A 23549-nucleotide genomic window follows, 5' to 3' on the forward strand; every position below is an offset into this window, starting at 1 on the left:
ATGATATCAACAGTTTTATATTGCCGTCTTGTATTATTGATTGTGCTCAAAAACAATTAAAATTAAAATAAAATATAGTAAACTTATGTAAAGAAAACAAAGAAAATTTATCACAATCATGTGTAACCTACAAAGGTTAGGAACCAAAAAAAAAAAAAAATCTTATAGGAGCAGTAACACCATTACTGGGATGAAAATTTAGTTTTCCAGAGAAGGAATAAATCTTTGTGAAGGGCATTTTAAATATTGAAAATTAAATTTCATTTTAAATTTTCTTACAATGTAAGAGGATGTATTTTTTTTCCCAGTGCTGGACTATGTATGCTTTAATATTGCCAGGTAAGAAATTCCTAGTGCACAATAGCAGCATGTTCCTATGAGGATACCAATTGACTCCAAATTAAATGTCAAGCTTGCTTCACAGGAGAAAATTCTTGCCTGTTAGTATAAATCTAGTCAACCCCCCTGGCTAGTGAAGTTATAGGCCCTGGATAAGGATCTTCTTGATGCTAATTTTCTAAGTGACCATGTTGTTACCTGCTTTCCAAATGCTATGTCTGTGCTGCTCCCTAATTTGCTGAGAGTAACTTCTTTTATAGTTTGTGGTGATTAATGTAGAGAATTATCACTCATTAAAATACTAAGAATCAGTGACTAAATGTTCAATTTTAGATGGGACATCAAAAATCAACCTCCTTCACCCCTGTGTTCAGGGAGCATCTTGAAAGACTGAATATAAATATGTAAGCTATATTTATATGTAAGCCTAGTAGAACTATTAGGAGGTGTGGCTTTATTGGAGTAGGTATGGCCTTGTTGGAGGAAGTGTGTCACTTTGGGGAAAGGCTTTGAGGTTTCCTATGCTCAGGAAACCACCCAATGTGTCAGCAAAATTCCTGTTGCCTGCACCATGTGGGACTCTCAGGTACTCCTCCAGCACCACATCTGCCTGCATGCTGCCATGATCCCCTCAAGATGATAATGGACTGAACTTCTGAAAATGTAAACTGCAACCTCAAGACAGTATTGCTCAATGTGATTTGATGAACTATGGGGATCAAGAGGTTTCAGAGGAGAAGGATTATAGTAAGTAGACTGACATTATGATATTTTGGTGGAGAAAATTGCTGCTTTTTGCCCTTATCTGAATAGTCTGTCTGAAGCTAACTAAAGTTAAGAGTTTTGGACTAACTTTGTTAGTAGAGGAAATTTCAAAACAGTCTAGTATAAACTCTGCCATGTGGTTTTTAGTGGTAACTCTAATGAAGATTTCTAATGAAAGGTAGCAAGCTGGGCAGTGTATATTACAAAATGTAAATTTTGAGGAGGAAAAAGAGTACCAGGAAGTAGAAAGGAGCTAAGTCCTGTGTTTAAGGAGATAAGCAGATAAAGAAATGGAATATCTCTATAGGTTTCTCCATCATGATCTTGATGCCCCTTGCATAGAATCCCTCTTCTCTGTCTTCAACTGGACTCCTGGAGGTCTCCTGGTGCTTGGCTATAGATCTCTGCATCTGCTTCCATCAGTTAGTGGATGAAGGCTCTATGATGACAGTTAGGATACTCACTGGGGTAAGTCAGTTCAGACATCTACAGAGATAACCAAACAAAACTAGTGGAAACTCATGAACTTTAGACCAACCATGGGAATGGACTAGGCCCTCTGCATAATTGAGACAGTTGTGTATCTTGATCTGCTTATGGGGGTCCTTGGCAGTAGGATCAGGATCCTTCCCTGGTACATGAGCTGGCTTTTTGGAGCCCACTACCTGTGTTGGGACACCTTGCACAGCCTTGATGCAGGGAGAGGAGCTTGGACCAGCCTCTACTGAATATACCAGGCTCTGCAGGTTTCCCATGGGAGACCTTGCCTTGTTGGAAGAGGAAATTAGGGGTGGGTTCAGAAGGCAGGTGGTAAGGGCAGGAGGAAGGAAGAAAGGGGGGGTCTGTAATTGGTATGTAAAATGAATAAAAATTTCATTAATTAAAAAAAAAGAAATGGAATATAGGTAGTGGTGACCAGGGCAAGATCCTACCAGCTATGTTTCCAATTTGTGAAAAGGAAATAAAGAAAAGCTTAGAACTGACTGGCTGTAATGGGGAACATCTTTAATCCCAGCACTGAGAAGGCAGAAGGGGTAGGATCTCTAAGCTTGAGGCCAGCTTGGTCTGCAGAACAAGTTTCAGGACAGCCAAGCTTAGGCAGTGAAGGACAGAAATCTGGTAAAGATATAATTGGACAAGGAGACCATGTTCCAGCCCCAGTAAGCAGCAGAACTTGGCAGCTGGTTCTTGGCATCAGAACCTCAGTCATATGGTTCTGGCTTTAGAGTTAAAAATACAAGAAACGAGTTATGATATTTACTTCCATACCTAAAGAGAGCTGCTATAGCATGAATCTTAAAAGTTCTTATTAATAAAATCAAACTCGGAATCGGGTCTTGGGTTAAAGCTGGAAGATCAGAGAAGCAGAACAAGCCACAGCTTCTTCATCTTGTCAATTCCTCACTGATCCTGTTTCCTCAGACTGGAAACCTCTGAGTCCTCATGCAAATGGATCTCAGCTGAACTGCTGCTCAAAAGCCTAAAAGCTTAACCAGGATCTAGTTTCTCATCCTCACACCTTAAATACCTTTCTGCTTCCCACCATCACTTCCTGGGATTATAGGCTCACTTCCTGGGATTAGAGGTGTGAGTCACCATGTCTGGCTCCTTCAAATATGGCTTTAAACTGCTGAGGCCAGGCACCTGTCAGGGGTGGCCCTGAGTGGAGGCCTAGTGAAGAGGCCATTGTAAGAAGCTTTGAAGTTGAAGCCTGGATTGCCTTGGAGAACCCAAGATGTTAGAGATGCCAGAGTCTGCTAACAGAGACTGGAGCCAGCCCAAAAGAAAGTGTGTTGCAGTCAACAAAGCTGAATAGAGTTAGAGATCTAGAGAGTGGTTTAACATCTGACATAGAGATGCAGAGTTTGGAGTTTGCCCATCTGGTTTTTGGTCTTGCTTTGGTCCAGTGTTTCCTTGCTATGCTCCCTTCCCTGCATTTTGGAAGGGCAATGTATATCCTGTGACATTATATGTTGGAAATATGTGATCTGCTTTTGTATTTTGATTTTTATAGGAGATTGCAGTTAAGAGATTGATTGAATCTTGGGAGAAACTTCGAACTTTGAAACATTGTTCAGACTGTGATAGACTATGGGGAATTTTGAAGTTGGACTAAATGCATTTTTCATTACGATATTGATTCAAGCTAGGGGGCAGGGATTTGAATGTGACAGTCTGAATGTCATTGGCCCCCATAATTTCATAGGGTTTGGCACTATTGGGAGGTGTGGCTTTGTTGGACTGGGTATGGCTTTAGTGGAGGAAGTGTGTCATTGTGGGGAAGGCTTTGAGGTTTTCTATGCTCAGGATACTGCCCAATGCCTCAATCAACATTCTATTGCCTGTATAGGACTCTCAGCTATTCCTCATGCACCAGAACTGCCTGCATATCACAATGCTCCCTGCCTTGATGGACAGAACCTCTGAAATGTAAGCCACCACTTAATGTTTTCCTTTATAAGCATTGTTGTGGTTGCTTCATAGCAACAAAAACCCTAATTAAGACAAGAGGTGCTGAAGTGCAGTTTTTCCCCACATCACATTACTGTTGTATGTAGAAACTCACAGCAGCTATGGCTGTCTGCACAAGCTCAAGGTAGTGCAACTCTAGAACTGATTTGGGTTAGAACCATGAGGTCCCACTCCAGGTGAAGATCTATGGGCAGTCCACATTTGTTGCAGAAGAGATAATCATTCTTCTTTGGGGATATGGTAATGGTCACTGGTAGGCTGATCATACCTCAGTGGATATCTACAAATCACAGCAATAATTTGGCTCATTAAGTAATAGAAATTAAAAAAAAAAAAAAAAGTGACATGGAAGTTGAGACAAAGATGTGTAAGGGTTAGGAATTGTGGGATTGTGCAGCTGAAAGTTTTCCTGTTTTCTGGCTAACTGGCAGTTGAGAGTTGAGACAAATCTTTCCTCCTCACATCCCCCAAGCAAACACACAGAGGCTTATATTAATTATAACTGCTTGGCTGTTAGCTCAGGCTTATTACTGACTAGCTCTTGCACTTAAATTAACCCATAATTCTTATCTATGTTTAGCTACATGGCTTGGTACCTTTCCTCAGTTCTGCCTTGTCATCTTGCTTCCCCTGTGTCTGGCTGGTGACTCCTGACTCAGCCTTCCTCTTTCCAGAATTCTCCTCATCTGGTAACCCCAATTATTCTTCCTGCCTGGCTACTGGCCAATCAGCTTTTTATTTATTAACCAATCAGAACAACACATACTCATAGCATACAGATATGATATCCCACAACAGGATTGGGGTGAAGGTGGAGTATGATCAAGAACCATGGCATACATACATTAAAATTTCAAAGAACACATAAACAATTTTAATGACAAATACAATTTGAATCTTTACATAAATATCATAACAGTTATTTATCTTTGGTTTGATGATCTGTGTAAATCATATACTCATGTAGGATACATCTTGATGAAGGCAGTTGCGTATTGTAGCAAAGCGTCTCCTTTTTAGAGGAAGTCAGAAATGATGCACTCAAATGAAAATAAATTCTATCATGTTAATCATTATTAATTTGAAAGTCAAAACTATAGTGACTTTCCACCTCATACCAACTGGAATTTCTGTAATAAAATGAGAGAAACAAGTAGCAACAACATAACTGTATCCATATATTCTGGTGTATATGTTGTTAGAGAGAACATTTATAGAGAGTTCTTGAGAATAAAATGTGTTGTCATTATGGAACACAGTATGGAGGATCTTAATAAGGCTGAAAATAGAACTACCATAAACTCGACAATAATTCTTCTGTGTCTATGCCCAATTGTTCTAAATAAACATACCTTAGATATTCCCAAGCTCCCATAATTCATAACTGCCAAGTTATAGAATTAGCCTCAGTGCTCATCAACATACATCTGGGCAAAGAAAAAAAAATATAGCATAAAAATGATTTCATTCTCTGCTTTGTGGATTCTGAATTTTTATAGGTACACACACACACACACACACACATACACATAAAGAGATATGGTTCACACATCACATACCCACATGGAAGAAAAGATGAAGTGGAGTTTATAGAGGTAGATACGCTCAAAATACTCTATAGACATGAAGGAAATTAACTTATGAAACTCAACACTCTGTGCAAGGCATATAAACCAAAAGATATGTAAGGTGAATCTATGAAATAACTAATATTGAGATCACAGTTTTATTGTGATCAATGGATTATTCAGTTCCATTGATCCAAAGTAAAAAAAATGATCATGAATCACAGACAATGCATTTTTATATCTCACCATCTAGATTTTCAGTTACAAAGTTATGTAGCTTGATCTGCTTAAGGGACCCTCTGGCACTGGGATCAGGATCTATCCCTAGGGCATGAGTGGGCTTTTGGAGCCCACTACCTATGATGGGACACCTTACATAGCCTTGATCCAGGGGGAGGGGCATGGACCTGCTTCAACTGAATGTACCAGGCTCTGCTGACTTCCCCATGGGAGGCCTTGCCTTGGAGGAGGTGGGAATAGGGATTGGGATGGGGGGAAAGCTGGGGGCTGGGAGGAAGGAGAGGAGGCAATATGTGGTTGATATGTAAAATGAATCTAACATCACTCATGTAGAGTATAGTGATAATTTTGTTAATAGTGAGATATTATGTTTTTATGTAGTGATCTGGAAAATTTCACAAGAACACTCTGAAATACCCTCTTCTGTATGTGAGATCAAAAAATAGTTGTTCTTACTTATTTTACCAACCCTTCAATTAGAGATTCTAGTTTCTACATGTTTAAATAACAAAATGATGAACAATTAACAATAATTATAAATAATGTTAGGATTAGTAACATATAGAGAAAAAGAACTGAATCAAAAGTATTGGTTTCAAAACAATAATGAAAAAAAAAATCATGGTACTGTATATCTGGCTGCTTTCCTCTGGGGATAACATGATCATCACTCGAAGTCTTTGGCTAGAGAAAACAGCTTGCTCACTACTAGAACTAATGGAACAGAAAAACTAATATATAGTCAGGAATTTTGGCAGTAGTAATGGAACTAGTGACCCTTCTAGAAGGATGGATTAGAAGGTCATAAGAATCTCTTATGGGATTGCAACATTACTCCTTACTGTCTTCTTACATATTGCTAGAATGTATAGGAAATTCAAAGTTAACTGAAGGGGACTTTTTGATTAAGTCTCCATGATGAAGTGGTACTTCACAGTGGTACAGCTGTTTTGGGGTCATTCATACTCTTATGTCATTCCTTAATGGTGTACTGTAAGTAAAGCCAAAAAAAAGTCATTGTTTGGAAGATTACTAAAAGTTAGTGTGTGCAGGAGCATACATAAAATAAATAGTCAGAATACATCAGAAAAAAATTGTTTGTGTAATGCATGAAGATTGTTTGTGAGATCTAGAACCAGAGAGTAATACTGTAAAAACCATAGTAAATAACCAAAAAGTATCTAGATAATTTGATAATAGAAGAATACAAATTTGACTAATTTGAGTTTCTCAGAAACTCATTATACTCTCCCGAATTAAGTTGATGCACTAGAGAAATGTTCCCCAGGGTTTTGACTATCCTTGTTTAATAACAATTTAAATCTGAAACCAAAATAATTAGAGTAGAATCAGTGTGGCTGCCTGAGGGAAACAGGATCACATAAAACACAAAAGATAAAATTCTCATTTGGTTTCACAGATTTCAGGTGGATGTGTAGAGGTAAGTTGGAGTTCTTTTCTTACACCATTTATGAAGGATAGCTCTGACCTTCAGAGTCAAGATGCTCTTAAAACACCACAGAAAATTTCATGATCTTATTTTGAAAATGATCTACCCATTAAGAAGGTCTCACTTACCTCTGTTCTCCTTACTAAATGAAGTTAGATATTTGTCAAATTGAAGTAAGGATAGTATTGGCAAAATAATTGATTGGATATATACGGAATGTGAGCACAGAGAAAACTTAAAAACATAAGAGCATATGATTGTATTTATTTATGCACTATTTTAATTTTTCTTTTTTATCTTTTTTTATTATTATTATATTTGTGTTTTAATTTTACATATCAGTCATGGGTTCCCCTGTCATCCCCCTTCACACCCCCAACCCCACCTTCCCGCCATCCCCTCCCCTCCATTCCCATCTCCTCAAGGGCCAAGACTCCCCTGGGGATTCATTTAAACCTGGTGGATTCAGTACAGGCAAGTCCAGTCCCCTCCTTCATGGCTGAACAAAGTGTCCCTGTGTAAGCCCAAGGTTCCAAACATACAGCTCATGCACTAAGGACAGGTCCCAGGACCACAGCCTGGGTGCCTCCCAAACAGTTCAAGCTATTCAATTGTCTCACTTATCCAGAGGGCCTGATCCAGCTGGGGGCTCTACAGCCTTTGGTTCATAATTCATGTGCTTCCTTTCGCTTGGCTATTTGTCCCTATGCTTTTTCCAATCTTGTTCTCAACAATTCATGCTCTTATAGTCCCTCCTCCTTCTCGACAATTGGACACCTGAAGCTCAACCTGGGGCCTGGCTGAGGATCTCTGCATCCCCTTCCATCAGCTATTGGATGAGAGTTCCAGCTCCACTGTTAGGGTGTTTGGCCATCTGATCACCAGACTAGGTCTGATCAGGCTTTCTCTTGACCATTGCCAGTAGTCTACAGAGGATGTATCATTGTGGATTTCTTGGGACCTCTCCAGCACTCTGCCTATTCCTGTTCTCATGTGGTCTTCATTTATCATGGTCTGTTATTCCTCTTTCTCCCTTTCTATTCTTGATCCAGCTGGGATCTCCTGCTCCCCTTAGCTTTCCCTCAAACTTTGCCCTTCATTACTCCCACTGTCATCCAGGTTGTTCATGTAGATCTCATCCATTTCTCTGTCATTGGTGATCCCTGTGTCTTTCCTAGGGTCCCGTTTTCTAGGTAGCAACACTGGAGTTGTGTAGCATTCTAGTCATCTTTGTTTTACATCTAGTATCCTCCTATTAGTGAATACATACCATGTTTGTCCTTCTGAGTCTGGGTTACTTTACTCAGGATGATTTTTTTCTAGATCCATCCATTTGCCTGCAAACCTCATGATGTCATTGTTTTTCTCTGCTGAGTAGTACGCCATTGTGTATATGTACCATATTTTCTTTATCTATTCTTCAGTTGAAGGGCATCTAGGTTGCTTCCAGGTTCTGGCTATTACAAACAATGCTGATATGAACATAGCTGAGCAAATGCCCTTGTGGAATGATTGAGCATTGCTTGGGTATATGCCCAAGAGTGCTACAGCTGGGTCTTGGGGAAATTGATTCCCAATTTTCTAAGGAAGTGCCATATTGATTTCCAAAGTGGCTGTACAAGCTTGCAGTCCCACCAACAGTGGAGGAGAGTTCACCTTGCTCCACATCCTATCCAGCATAAGCTGTCTTCCGTGTTTTTGATCTTAGTCATTCTGACAGGTGTAAGGTGGTATCTCAGAGTCGTTTTGATTTGCATTTCCCAGATAATTAGGGATGTTGAGCAATTCCTTAAATGTCTTTCAGCCATTTGAACTTCCTCTGTTGAGAATTCTCTGTTTAGTTCTATAGTCCATTTCTTAATTGGACTGTTGGGCATTTTATTGTCTAATTTCTTGAGTTCTTTATATAGTCTGGATATCAGCACTCTGTCAGATGTGGGGTTGTTGAATACCTTTTCCCATTATGTAGGCTGTCACTTTGTTTTGTTGATTGTGTCCTTTTCTCTACAAAAGCTCCTAAGTTTCAGCAGGTCCCATTGATTGATTGTTTCTCTCAGTGTCTGTGCTACTGGTGTTATATTTAGAAAGTGATCTTCAATGCCAATGCGTTCAAGAATACTTCCTACTTTCTCTTCTATCAGGTTCAGAGTAACTGGATTTATGTTGAGGTCTTTGATCCACTTGGACTTAAGTTTTGTGCACAGTGACAGATATGGATCTATTTGCAGCCTTCTACACATTGATATCCAGTTATGCCAGCACCATTTGTTGAAGATGCCTTCTTTTTTCCATTTTTTGCTTCTTTGTCAAAAATTATATCTTCATAGGTGTATGGGTTAATGTCAGTGTCTTGAATTCGATTCCATTAATCCACATGTCAGTTTTTATGCCAGTACCAAGCAGTTTTTATTATGGTAGCTCTATAGTAGAGCTTTAGGTCAGGGATTGTGATGCCTTCAGAGGTTGTTGTATGGTACAGTGTTATTTTGGCTATCTTGCGTTTTTAGTCTGTTGTCCTATAGGCTTCGTGTATCCTCATAGGCATTTCCATCTTTATGTTGGGAAAGTTTTCTTCTATGTTCTTGTTAAATATATTTTCTGTGCCTTTCAGTTGGTATTCTACTTCTTCTTCTATCCCTATTATTTGTAGGTTTGGTCTTTTCCTGGTTTCCCAAATTTCTGGGACATTTGGGGTCATGACTTTGTTGGTTTTAGTGTTTTCTTTGACTGTTGAATCTACTTCTTCTACCGTATCTTCAACACCAGAGATCCTCTCTTCCATTTCTTGCATTCTGTTGGTTATACTTGCATCTGAAGTTCCTGTTCATTTACTCAGATTTTCTATTTCCAGCATTCCTTCTGCTAGTGTCTTCTTCATTTTTTTCTATTTCCCTCTTCAGGTCTTGGACTGTTTCCCTTGCTTTTTCATGATTTTCTTTCAGGAACTTATTGTTTTCTTCTGCTTTAATTGTCCTTTCCTCTCGTTTTTTATAGCATTGTTCCCATTTTTTGTTTGTCTGTTCCTCCCCTTTATATTTGATTTCTTATATATAAGGCTCTAGCCTCTTCATGATGTTACTTATAAGGTTGTTTTCTTCTTCTTCTTCCATTGCATGATGTTCAGGTCTAGCTGTTGGAGAAGGGCTAGGTTCTGGTGATGCTGTATTGCTCTTTATTTTGTTGTATGTACTTCTCCCTTGACGTCTGCCCATCTCCTTGTGGGTTGGTTCTTGGTCTTAGCAGTGTACTTTGTCCAGACAGAGCTGACAGATTTAGGGAGCCACTCTCTGGTCCAGATGGAAGCTCTGGGTGGGATGGGAGCTCTGGTCCAGATGAGAGTGCTGGCCAGATAGGAGCTGGGAGGCTGTACTCTGAGTCTCAGGAAGTCCCTGCAGTCTCCTTATCTTGTCCAGATGGAAGCTCCTCTTGTCCAGATGGGAGTTCTGGGACAGGATGGAAGCTCTGGTCCAGATGGGAGTTCCAGGGTGGATGGTAGCTGGGGGCTCTCTGGTCGAGATGGGAGTTCTGGGGCAGATGAGAGCTGGGAGATGGTCTCTGAGTCTCAGGAAGTGGCTGGGGTCTTAGGCAAATGGATTTGGGTGCAGGGTGTGGAGACTGCAGGGTCTGCCTGCAGTCTTGGAAAAGGGGAGTCTTCCCGCAGTGCCTCCTGAATGGCTGGAAACTGGGGCCAAGTTGGGCAGGTCCTCTCAGTATGGGTGGTGCCCAGGGGTGGGTACCAGAAGTGGTTGCCTCTCTGACTAGAACCCCAGGCACTCACCTCTGGTCCAGATGGGAGATCTGGGGTAGGATGGAAGCTGGGGGCTGATTTCTAAGTCTCAGGAAGTGGCTGGGGTCTCTGGCAGATGCGTGTGGGAGCAGGGCATGAAGGTTGTAGGGTTCACCAGAGGGTCTTGCAGAGGGCGAATCTTTCCTGTGGGGATGGGGGGTCCTGCCCTATGGCCAGAACCTGGGGCCCAGTTGGGCATGTCTTCCCTAGAGTGGCTTTTTCCCTGGCTGTGACCCAGGTGCGGGCCTCTCTGCGTGTGAGCCCAGGCACTCACCTCTGGTCCAGGTGGGAGTTCCAGGGCAGGATGGAAGCTGGGGTCTGGTCTCTGATTCTCAGAAAGTGGCTGGAGTCTCGGGCAAATGGGTGTGGAGACAGGGTGTGGAGACTGCAGGGTCTGCCTGCAGTCTTAGAAAAGGGGAGCCTTCCCGCAGGGCCTGACGAATGGCCGGAAACTGGGGCCAAGTTGGGCAGGTCCTCCTGGGATGGCTGGTGCCCAGGGGTGGGGCCCCAGGGCAGTTGCCTCTCTGACTATAACCCCAGGCACTCACCTCTGGTCCAGATGGGAGTTCTGGGGCAGATGGGAGCTGGGGTCTGGTCTTTCTTAATTTTTCTTTTATTATGTTGTTGAATGATTTTTTTGCATGCATGTCTATGTATCACATCCATGGCTGGTATCTTTGTAAGCCGAAGAGTGTATCAGATCTCCTAGAATTAGCATTATAGATGTTAGTGAGCCACATGTGAGTGCTGTGAATGGAACCCAGGTCCTCTGGAAGAGCAAGCAGTGCTCTTAATGCTGATCCATAAATATAGCCACCGCAATGTGGTAATGTAAATACATCAGTGAATGAATCTGGAAGGCAAACTGTATATTAGGATATGAAATATATAAATATAAATAATGCCTTCCAGTACTCATGTTTACAATAATTATCACAATGATATAGTATACAGAGCAACATGATAATGCAACCCTCATTTCTTATTAGAAAAGAACTGCTTTAAGGAAACTGGCTTCAGGGGATTTTTTTTCATTTCTTATTTTTAATATAGCACTTTTTCTGTTTTTGTTGTTGTTGCTTGTTTTTTCCACATATCTATGGGTATGCATACTTGTAAAGGTCAGACTTTGATGTCAGAAATAATTCCCAATTGCTCTTCTAATTAAGTAGCCAACTTATGGTCTCATGAGCAATCCCAGAACTCAGTCAGATGGCTAGTCTAGATATCAGCTTGCTGTAGGTCCTGTCTCTGACTTTTAAGCATAGAATAATACCAGGGCTTCCACAACCACTAAGCATTATCTTGGGTTTCTGGAGATATGAACTCTGCTCTCCAAGGTAGCCAGCTGCAAGCTGCAAGCACATAAACATAGATCCATCTTTCTTTGTAAGCCGCATCACAACCTGTGGATTTCACAAAGAAAGGCAAACCTTCTTTTGAATGAGATTTAAAGAAAAGTTTCAAATAAAAACTATAGATTTAAAGACTTTATATTGCTAAAAATGAAGAAAAGGAAATATGCAAACACAAAACATAGAAAAAATTTGTAGTACAATATCACTTTTCAGAGCAAAGTACCAAGGTATAATTTCCCTATACTATGCCCATATTAGTAATGTATGCATCTCAAAGCTTTGATGAAATATAGCTGAATCTAGGAAAATAAATCTGTCATGGGTTCATTTTAACCACATGCTAGTACTTTTTTCATGTTAAAATCTCATGTTGTAGTTAAAGCAGAATTATGGTAAATGGCTATTTAAAAGAACTTACAAATATATGCATTCATCTCATCCAGCTAATATAAGAAATTTGTGATCTTGGAAAAGTAAACATATTAAACATATGGAATTTGTTTTATCTTCAGGTGAAGTTCAAAATCCTAATATTACAGCTACAGAATTTGTTCTCTTTGGATTTTCTGATGTCCCTCACCTCCAGTGGATGCTGTTTGGGATATTTTTGCTCATGTATTTGACTATTCTGATTTGTAATGGCATTATAATTCTGCTAACAAGAACTGATCCTGCTCTGCAGACCCCTATGTACTTTTTTCTCAGCAATTTTTCTTTTGTGGAAATCTGCTATGTAACAGTCACAATCCCAAGAATGCTCATGGACCTTTGTACCCAAAAAGGGACTATTCCCTTGTTTTCCTGTGCTGTACAACTCTGTTTTGTCATCATGCTTGGAGGCATGGAGTTCCTCCTCCTGACAGTCATGGCCTATGACCGTTATGTGGCCATTTGCAATCCTCTGCACTATCCCCTGCTCATGAACAATAAGGTCTGTGTGCAGCTTGTGGCTGCTTGCTGGATCAGTATTATTCCAGTTGTGACTGGACAAACTTATCAAATTTTCTCTTTGCCTTATTGTGGATGTAACACAATTAATCACTTTTTTTGTGACATTCCCCCACTACTCAAGCTTGCTTGTGGAGACACATTTGTGAATAATTTAGCAATCTATGTTGCTTCAGTGGTGTTTATTATGGTTCCATTTCTGTTGATCATTGTCTCCTATAGCAAGATTATCTGCAACATTCTGAAACTGTCATCAGCTGGAGGAAGGTCAAAAGCCTTCTCCACCTGCTCATCTCATCTTACAGTTGTGGTTTTATTTTATGGAACAGCTACTGTTACATATGCACAACCACATGCAAACCAATCAGAAAGCATGGGCAAGCTGCTGTCTCTTTGCTACACCATTTTGATCCCACTGTTGAATCCCATTATATATACACTAAGGAATAAGGACATCATGGTAGCACTAAGAAAATTACAAACTAAGTTATCAACATATGGGAACACCTAAAATTACAGAAATTTTTCTTTATATTATTTGTATGTTTATATAGGGCATAAGAATTGTTACCTTTATTTCTGAAATATACAATTATAATAATTAATGTTATATCTCATGTCAAGTGAACTTTGTTTGACAAACTTTAGTTAAGTAGTCCTATAGTAATCCAGAAAGAAATTAAAACAATATTAAATTTCAGGAGTCAACATTTTAGCACAACGGAATAGGGTATAAAGAGATTCTACCCCTAACTAAGGAGATTTTTTTCAGTCTTTGGGGAGAGGAAATCAGTTTTCTTTGAGGATTTAATTTCCCCTTGTGGTTCTACCCAAGCTATAGTGGATGATTATGTTCCCAGAAACACAAATTTGGCTGCATGGGTTTAAAAGTAAATATTACTAAGTTGGGCACAGGTAACAAAATAGAAATAGATGTTGGAGGAGTTGGGATGTTTTAAGTGGTGAATATGTTCAATATACATTGTAGGGAATTCTCAAATATTTATGTAAAAATAATTTTCATTCATGCATTTGTGCTGTGTATATTGCTGAGTTGCAATTTACTTCTCAATATTGTTCAATATCCCGATATGTTAATTGAGTCTATTGTATATAATCTTATATATTATGAAAGTGAAAATAGGCATATTAGATAGGACTCAAAAAAGTTGCAGATGAATATAATACATTGTTTATATTGAATACCCAGTAAGGAAATATTACTTACATTAGAGCAGAGGTATTTAAAACAAATTACACATTTTAGTATACTCATAATATATCATGAAAGAGGAACCAAAATCAGTTAACACATATTTGAATCAGAAAGTAGGGGCTGGGGATTAGCTCTGTAGAGCACTTGCCTAGCAAGGGCAAGGCCCTGGATTCAATCCTCAGCTCAAAAAAAAAAGGAGAGTGTTTATGAGAGGAATATTTGGAACTATAGCTTTAGAAAACCAAAAGAAGGCTCTTAAGGCTCTTGTTTTTCTTACAGATAGCTCTGATCATGTCCTTTCTGCTATGGACTCATGAGGATGCTTCTGGATGTTCTCTCACATCTACCATACTCCACTCTCTAGCCCCCCTCCCAATACCTTGAGAGAAGAAAGGAAAACATAAATCCAAACAATTTACATAGTGAAATTTTGTTTCAAAACAGGAAAAATGTAAAATAACTGAAGATAATTATATGAACATAGTTTGTAATATTTATATAAATACATAATTTTTTTTTGAGCTGAGTATCGAACACAGGGCCTTGTGCTTGCTTGGTAAGTGCTCTACCACTGAGCTAAATCCCCTACCCGAATACATAATTTTTGAAACAGCAATATGGAAGAGTGGCAGGCAGAGGAAGACACAATGGTTGTGATAAGCATAAGCAGAACCTGTGAAAGCCCAAATCAGACCAAATCCCAGCATGGAAAACAGACACAAGTCACAAGTAATGTTACCTTCTGGAGAAGGAAGAGTCATTTTGTCTGATAGTGTAGGCCCTGGTGAGTCAACAATGCTCTAGTAGAAGACCAGACCCCAAGAACATTTTGTGCAGTACCAATTTGTCTTAGGTGGTTCAAAATAAACAAGGCAGGACATAAAACTGGTAGTTGGAGAGTTGGGGTAGATCTTGGAATATTTGACATGCTGAATATGATCAAAACTTGTCTTATAAACCTGGAAACTTATAAAAACAATTTAAAAGAAAGATAGATAATAATTAAAGACCATACAGTGTTGGCTCACAGGATTGAACCCAATCTTACTGATTCTAGAAAGAACTGACACTGCTACTAAGCTATACTCCAGTACTGGAACATACTGTCCTATAAACAAAATATCAGAAAACAATTCCTAAAGTAAGTTAGAACATACCTATTGAGATTCCTGAAAACAAAAACATAAAATAATTTATTACAAAAAAATTGCCCTAAGTAGAAAAGCAGTATAAATATTATGCATACATCACCAAACAACTAAGCTTCATGAAGGAAACAAACACAGGGAAGAGAATGGAGTCATAAGTGTACAGTGACTTCATTGAACACTCTATAAATTAAGTATATTAAACACATACAAATGGTGCTCGTCATTCATTGTCTTTGTCCCTGAAGCCACGAAAATCAAGGCAGCAATGAGAAACCGAGTTCACTGGTGATGGAAGCTGAAACTGAAATTCCAGACAGTTTCAGCTGTTTGCAAATGTGTGGACAGAGGATATGGGTGTTCGTGATACAAAATAGTAAGACTGTATTAGAAAGCATTTTGACTGTTTTCTAAATATGCAAACATGTATAAAACTGTTTATTATGTTGAAAATAAATATATAGGGTGAATGTAAAATTGTTCATTCAAATATGTCTATAATAATTAAAACCTAGAAGAATCAGAAACTGGTCAGAGATGAATTGCTAAGAAAATCATGTCATAGTCATCCAGGAAAATTAAGTTCCGCAATGATAATTGCTGAACTAATGAGAAAGGTTGCTAACATGAGTCTTAAATCCTTATTCTGGAAGAATATTTCTACACATTAGAAATTGAACTGCCAATACTGCAGGTGACTCTGGAGCAAGGGAATCTACTCTTGAGTGGAGCAATTTTTCTATATAGTGTATAAAACTTTCTGAGGTGCCTGGAGAACCACACTTGACAGTATATTCAGAAAGAAAAAAGAAAAGACTAGGAGCAGATGCAGAGGTCAAGGAAGAAATAAAACACACAAGAATAGAAACTGGAGCAGCAGCAGTAGTAGGTCAAGTAGCAGTTCTACCCATAGCAGCAGTGGGAACAGCTCCAGCAGCAACAATGCCAGTAGTTGAAGCAGCTCCAGCAGCAGTTCTAGTGCATGTGGGAGAGGCAGCAGGATAGCCAAAACAGTAGTAGCAGTAGTAGCAAGAGTAGAAGTCAGTTTACGGGGTAAGGACATACTGAAATAGCAAGCCCAGAAGGAACGTAGACAGGAAGCAAAGGGATATTTGAAGACTAGAAAGAAATCACAATTTTTCTGAAGGGTGCTAGTAGAGTTACAAAAGAATCTAAGGATAATAATTCCAGATTTGGCATAAAATGTCTATATCCTAGATTAGTTGATAAGTCATAAGACATTCAAGAAGTAAAAGAGACTGAAAATCAGACAGGAAAGAAAACAATACATTAATAAAAGAAGCCAGGCTTTGTTAGCACAGTTTTTGCAGAAGATTTCATGATGAGTAAAAGGATTACTTTAAAAGGAGGAGGCTTTTACTTAAGAATTACTTTTACAATTACTTAAGAATTGCATGCTGTGGAATTTCATGGAATCCTCAGTGACCACAAAAATCATGCCTACCCACAGGACATTTCCTATTAGACAACACACAGCCACCATACTCTCCTAAATTCTAGAGAGCAAACAGAAACCAAGGAACAAAACACCCAATCAACCTAGAAAACAAAACAAAACAAAAAACCAGTAGAGAACTATAATCTTCTGAATCCCAGATGCCTAGACATCAGCAAAAAACTGCCCTCAATAACAGCCAGGACAATATATCTCCACTAGAGCTTAGCAACCCTAACACAGTGGGCTCTGAATATTCCAACTAGGCTGAAGCACAAGAAAAAAACTTTAAGCCTGCCTATATAAATATTACAGAGTTCCTAAATAATAATCATAAACCCTTTAAAGAAATCCAGGAAAACAAAAATAGTGGAAGGTAATGAATGAAACTCTTGAAAACATGAAAATGGAAATGGAATCAAAAGAAACAAAGCATACACACATTCACACACACAACCACTACCACCTCGACCATCACCACAACCAATAACAACAAGAACAAGAACAGCAACATTACAACAATCAACAATCAATTGCAATGGCTATCTCTCAATAGCAGTGGTGTCAATTCTCCAATAAAATGACACAGAGTGGTTGGAAAGCACCTCAACATCAAGAGCAGACTTTATCTCCATGTAAAAGGTAGCAAAAAATATTCCAAGCAAATGGACTTAAGCAGCAAGATTATATACCCATTTTAATATATAACAAAATAGCCTACAAACTAAAACTGTAGGTAAGGAAACTATATACACATCAGAAGAAAATTCCACCAAAATATCATTTCAATTCTTAGCATCTTTACCTTGAACTCAAGGGTACCCAAGTTTGTTAAAAACAAAACAAAACACTACTATTTCAGCTTAATTCACATATTGACCCTCACCTTCTGACAGTGGGACACTTCAGTATTAAACTCTCACCAGTAGAACGGTTATCCAGATAGAAACTAGAGCCTTTCTTCAGTAATTGATGGAAGCAGATGCAGATCTACAGCCAAACACCAGGTCAAGCCCCAGGAATCCAGTCAAAGAGAGAGAAGAGGGATTCTATGAGCAAGGACATCAAGATCATGATGGGGAAACCTACAGAGACAACCAAACCAAAGTAGTGGTAACTCATGAAATCTAGATCCACACCTATAGAGCCTGCATGGGACTGGACTAGGCCCTCTGCATAGCAAGACAGTTATGTATCTTGATCTGCTTAAGGGGACCCCTGGCAGTAGGAAAAGAATCCATCCCTGGTGCTTGAGCAGGCTACTTGGAGCCCACTACCTATGATGGGATACCTCATACAGCCTTGATGCAGGGGGAGGGGCTTGGTCCTGCCTCTATTAAATGTTTCTCTACTAAATGTACCTCACCATGGGAGGTCTTACTCTCCTAGGAGAGAATGGGGATGGGTTGGGAAGAGAATACTAGGGGGGCATGAAGGGAGAAGGAAGGACCTTTGATTGATATGTACAAGGAATAAAAAATATTTAATTAAAAAAAGAAATTCTAGAGCTAATTGATGTTATAAACCAAGTGGACCTAATAGATGTTTACAGAACATTTCACCCACACAAAATAATATATCTTCTTCCTTGTACATCATGGAACTTTGTACAAAATTATCTCCATACTTGAGCACAGAGAAAGTCTCAGCAGATACAGGAAAATTGAAATAACTCCATGAATTCTAATAGACAACCATAATTAAAGCTGGATATCAACCACAGAAAGCTTACAAATTCATGGGAACTGAACAACTTTGTACCAAATGAAAAATCTGTCAGGACAGAAGTTAAAGACTTTCTAGAATTAATGAAAATGAAATCACAACATACCCAAGCATATAGAACAAATTGAAGGTAGTTCTAATAGGCAAGCTAATAGCATTAAGTGCTTACATTAATAAGTTGGAGAGCATACCAGCAATTTAACAGCATACCTGAAAGTTTTAGAAGTAAATGTTTTTATTTGCAGATGATATGATAGTATACATAAGTGACCCTAAAAATTCCACTGGGGAACTTCTCCAGCTGATGAACACTTTCAGCAAAGAAGCTGAATACAAAATTAATTCACAAAAATCAGTAGGCCTCCTGTATATAATGACAAATGGACAGAAAAAGAAACAAGGAAAACAACATTTTATAATAGCCTTAAATAATATTTAAAGAAAATCTGGGGGGTAACTCTAACCAAGCAAGTGAAAGACTTGTATGATTAAAAACTTCAAGTCTTTGAAGAAAGAAATTGAAGAAGATATCAAAAGATGGAAAGATTCCCTATGCTCATAAGACAGTAGAATTAACCCAGTAAAAATGGCCACCCTACCAAGAGCAATCTAGATATTCAATGCAATCCTCATCAAAATTTCAAAACAGTTCTTAATCAGATCTTGAAGGGACAATTGTTGACTTCACATGGAAATACAAAAAACACAGGATGGGTGAAAGAAATAGGTCCTCTGCCTATATATTATAGCTTTCAGTCTAGCCCTGTTTTTAGAAACCAAAATATGTGTATGAGTGGATTTCTGAATTTTGTGCCTTTTCTTGTGGTTTTTTCCTTCTGTGACTTCCCTCATCCAACTTCAATGTAATGTTTTTTATTTTATCTTATTATACTTTACATTATATAAAATGAATTGCATGTTGTAAAAATTCTTTTTAGAAAATATAGAATATCTACCAGACATTTTTGTACTTCTTACACAGTTTTGTAGCAGATATTTTTCAAAATTTATGAGGTTCCAAAATATGTAAAAATTATATAGTGAAAAATGATTAACATCCCTTGTGTTCTTTTTGAAATACCTACTACTATTCAGTCAGTGTCCTTATATTTTAATGAATAAATCTTTAAATCTCTTACCTTCTGCTATGTGTCACACGCTGCTTTTGCAGAAGTGAATGTTGATCTTGTAATTTTTAATTTTTTTTGCTGTACTTTTATTTATTTATTTATTTATTTATTTTTCTTTATTATTATGTGTTTTAAATTTTATACATCAGCCATGGGTTCCCCTGTCCTCCCACCTCCCACCCCCACCCCCACCTTCTCACCAGCCCCTCCCCTCCATTCCCATGTCCTCCATGATCAAGGCACCCCTGGGGATTCATTTAAACCTGGTGGATTCAGTACAGGCAGGTCCTGTCACCTCCTTCCAGACTGAGCAAAGTGTCCCTGTGGAAGCCCAAGGTTTCAAACAGCGAGCTCATGCACTAAGGACAGATCCTGGTCCCACAGACTGGGTGCCTCCCAAGCAGATCAAGCTATTCAGTTGTCTTACTTATCCAGAGGCCCTGATCCAGCTGGGGGCTCCACAGCCTTTGGTTCATAATTCATGTGCTTCCATTCGTTTGGCTTTTTGTCCCTGTGCTTTTTGCAATCTTGGATTCAACAATTCACGCTCTTGCAGACCTTCCTCTTTCTGGACAGTTGGACACCTGGAGCTCCACATGGGGCCTGGCTGAGGATCTCTGCATCCACTTCCATCAGTTATTGGATGAGAGTTCCAGCATGACAGTTAGGGTGTTTAGCCATCTGATCACTGGACTAGGTCAGATCAGGCTTTCTCTCAACCATTGCCAGCAGTCTACAGAGGATATACCATTGTGGATTTTTGGGGACCTCTTGAGCACTCTGCCTATTCCTGTTCTCTTGTGGTCTTCATGTATCGTGGTCTGTTATTCCTCGTTCTCCCTTTCTGTTCTTGGTCCAGCTGGGATCTCCTGCTCACCTCAGCTTTTTCCCCCCAGTTTCCTGCCAATTGGCGGGCCCTGCGGGAAGGCTCCCCTTTTCCAAGACTGCAGGCAGACATTGCAGTCGTCTCCACACCCTGCCGCCACACCCATCTGCTGGAGCCCCCAGCCACTTCCTGAGAATCAGAGACCAGCCCCAAGCTTCCATCTTGTAATTTTTTAAAAGTATTATGTTGAAATAGTATAATGAGTACCTTCATATCATTTTCCATTCTTGTCATAAGATACTGAATATGATTAAGATTTTTTGAGGTTTTCTTCAGTTTTATTTTACTGAATACAGTTATTTTGAGTTTAACAGATCTTTACAAAGGTGAAGGAGAACTTTTAAAACTTTTAATTATTTCTTATATTACAATTTTATTCTGTTTTTCTGATTTTAATTTAAAGCATTCAGTAAGTAGATAATGTAAATGGTATGATTTGATTGTCATTTCATGATTATAGAAACATCATTCTTTTGTCTTCACAGCTACTTGTGTAATAACAGTGTTGTGTATAATCTGTCAAAGTTACCTCCTACTGGGGCATCATAGGGGTAAAAGTATCTTCTAAACTTTTTGAATTTGTGGCATTGTCTCTGCTGTTAGCTTTAACTGAAACATGCAGATTTGTTTTTCTCTAAGAATTTTTCTTAGAGGAAGTATTGTATGGATACACAATGAAGAGAGTTTATACTGACTTGAATATGTAAACCAGATATTACACAAGTGTATCAAATGATTATTAACTTTTATGTTTATAAATTTATTTGTACTTCGAGTATCTGTTATTCATTACTGTACATGTGCAAATAAATCTGGCTTATAACTGTGACTGCTAAACTATAATAAATAATTGTTATATCAGAATAGAATATAAGGAGGCTCCTTTTCAAATCTACTCTGAGAACAAGAAACAATGAACCCCAAGGGAAGACATGGAGTTGCTGGGGAGACTTCTCTTGTAGGAAGGGACTGGGAAGAGATGGAAGGGAGAGTATGTGAGTACATAACATCAAAATCAATTGTATACAGGTAGGAAATTTGTGAAATAACTAAGAAAAATTAAAAAGAGTGGACACATAACAAAAAATGTAGTTTCTCTGGATTAATTTTGGGTGTCCCTAAAGAGTCTACACAGTGCCAACTCTGTGCTTTCGAAGCATACATGGACACATACATATATTTTTGTGCTCTCTTTCTCTCTCACACATTCACAGCATGCATATACATATGTGGGCAGTGATAGCTGTACACTTATACCCACAAACACACCACACACATACTCACACATAAATGGGCATATATACTGAATACTCTCCCTTTCTCTCTCTCCCTCTCTATCTCTTTCTCCTCTATCGCTGTCTATCTCTGTCTTTGTCTGTCTCTCACTCTATCTGTCACTCTTTTACACACACACACACACACACACACACTCACAAACTATGAATTGACAAGATTAATGATGATGAGTGGGAAAGAAAGGGAATTGTATTGTCTATACAGAGAAGTAAGTTTTGAAAAGAATGATTGCCAACAGAATGTTTATTGAATGTAAACTGGCACGCAAGGCAAGTTGATCCCTAGGGTAAATGTCAGTATTATTTAAGAAGACCTGGTTTTCCAAGCAAGCAAAATAATCCTTGAAGAATTAGTGTGACTTCCTGGGAAAAAAAAAGAGTTTAAGAGGCTATAAATTATCACCAGTCTCCTACACACAATTAGGCTCTTCATGCAAATATCCAAAGGTAAGATGCCACATTGTTGTCTGTAGTTAGGTTAATGATAGCTATAAATTCATAAAAGAGAAAAAATAAAAAGTAATTGCATTTTACTTAAAATTCATATTAATCATAACTTTTTCAACTTTATTGCTTATAATATCAAGTAATGAAAATTTACATTAGAAATGAAAATGAGATCAATTTGAACACTAGTACTAATAAAATATAAAATGGAAGAGACTGTTTGAAATGAAAATCACCAATATCATAACTCAAAAGGACAGTTTTGTTTTACAAATAGGAAATAAACATGAAGAAAAATGTAAAGCGAACTTTCAAACAGTGCTGACTTCTTTGCATTAGATGATGGTAGTATGAAGCAACATAAGAATTTGTTTACTTTTGCTTCTATGATTCCTTTTCATATTTGGTCACTTGAAGATGCTCAGCATACTACAATTTCACAGTAGAAAACTCTACATTAAAAAGAACATATTGTAAAGTGGAAATAAAGAATAGAAATTGTACTAGAAAATGAGGAAATAGTGTTAAATGACCCCCCCCAAAATGGAAAAAGAATTTGAAAATGCTATAAATGAAGTTTATTTATTTATTAACAAAACTAGTTTTAATTATTTAGAATATACTTCACAGGATCTGTTAAAGGGGAATTATAATTTGACAAAATAGTAAAATTGACAAAATAATAAAAAACATTAACAAAAATATAACTTTTCCAATCTTAATAACAAAACAATAAAATATTGGCATAGGGATAAGAGACAAATAACACCAAGTATGCTTGATAAATTCTCAAGAAATTACATTATTTTATATTTACCTAAAATTATATACAAGGTCTGTGCACACACACACACACACACACACACACACACACACACACACATACAAACATATATAGTCTTCATTTATTATTTTGTCAACTTTCTCTGTTAAAGCTTCTGTCTCTATTTTTCTTGATCCACACAGTTTTAGGTAGGTTCTCCCTTTTACTTCAAACATGTATCTGTTTTCCTAGGTTATATATGTTGTCAGTTGAGCTAACAATGCTCCCCACAAAAATCATAGAATGTTTGAAATGATAATGGCCACTACTCAATATTTTTGTGGCAGTACAGCCAAATATAATAAAATAGAATAGATCTTATTACTTTGATTTAATTAATTTTAACTATTTTGTTTGTTGGCTTCAGAAGTTTAAAGACTCATTGGAACACTGTAAGTTAATGATACAATTTAAGTTGTGTATATTTGTGCTCTTCATTCAAGTAAAGGAACAGATCAATGGAACATCAGATGGGAGTTAATTAACTACCTTTGTT

General features: G+C 38.2%; 1 protein-coding gene across 1 annotated transcript; it reads left to right on the forward strand.

Moving 5' to 3' along the window:
* The first annotated feature begins 12469 nt into the window (after positions 1-12469).
* On the forward strand, positions 12470-13438 carry LOC118582971 (olfactory receptor 10AG1-like). Its single transcript, XM_036186159.1, has one exon. It carries the CDS (start codon positions 12470-12472, stop codon positions 13436-13438), a length of 969 nt encoding a protein of 322 aa, XP_036042052.1.
* Positions 13439-23549: the final 10111 nt, after the last annotated feature.

This window comes from Onychomys torridus, chromosome 4, assembly GCF_903995425.1.
Source record: "Onychomys torridus chromosome 4, mOncTor1.1, whole genome shotgun sequence".
NCBI classification, from domain to species: Eukaryota; Metazoa; Chordata; class Mammalia; order Rodentia; family Cricetidae; genus Onychomys; species Onychomys torridus.

Excerpts from the sequence above, each read along its gene's own strand:
- LOC118582971 (XM_036186159.1), top strand. The coding sequence starts at position 12,470 with ATGGAATTTGTTTTATCTTCAGGTGAAGTTCAAAATCCTAATATTACA.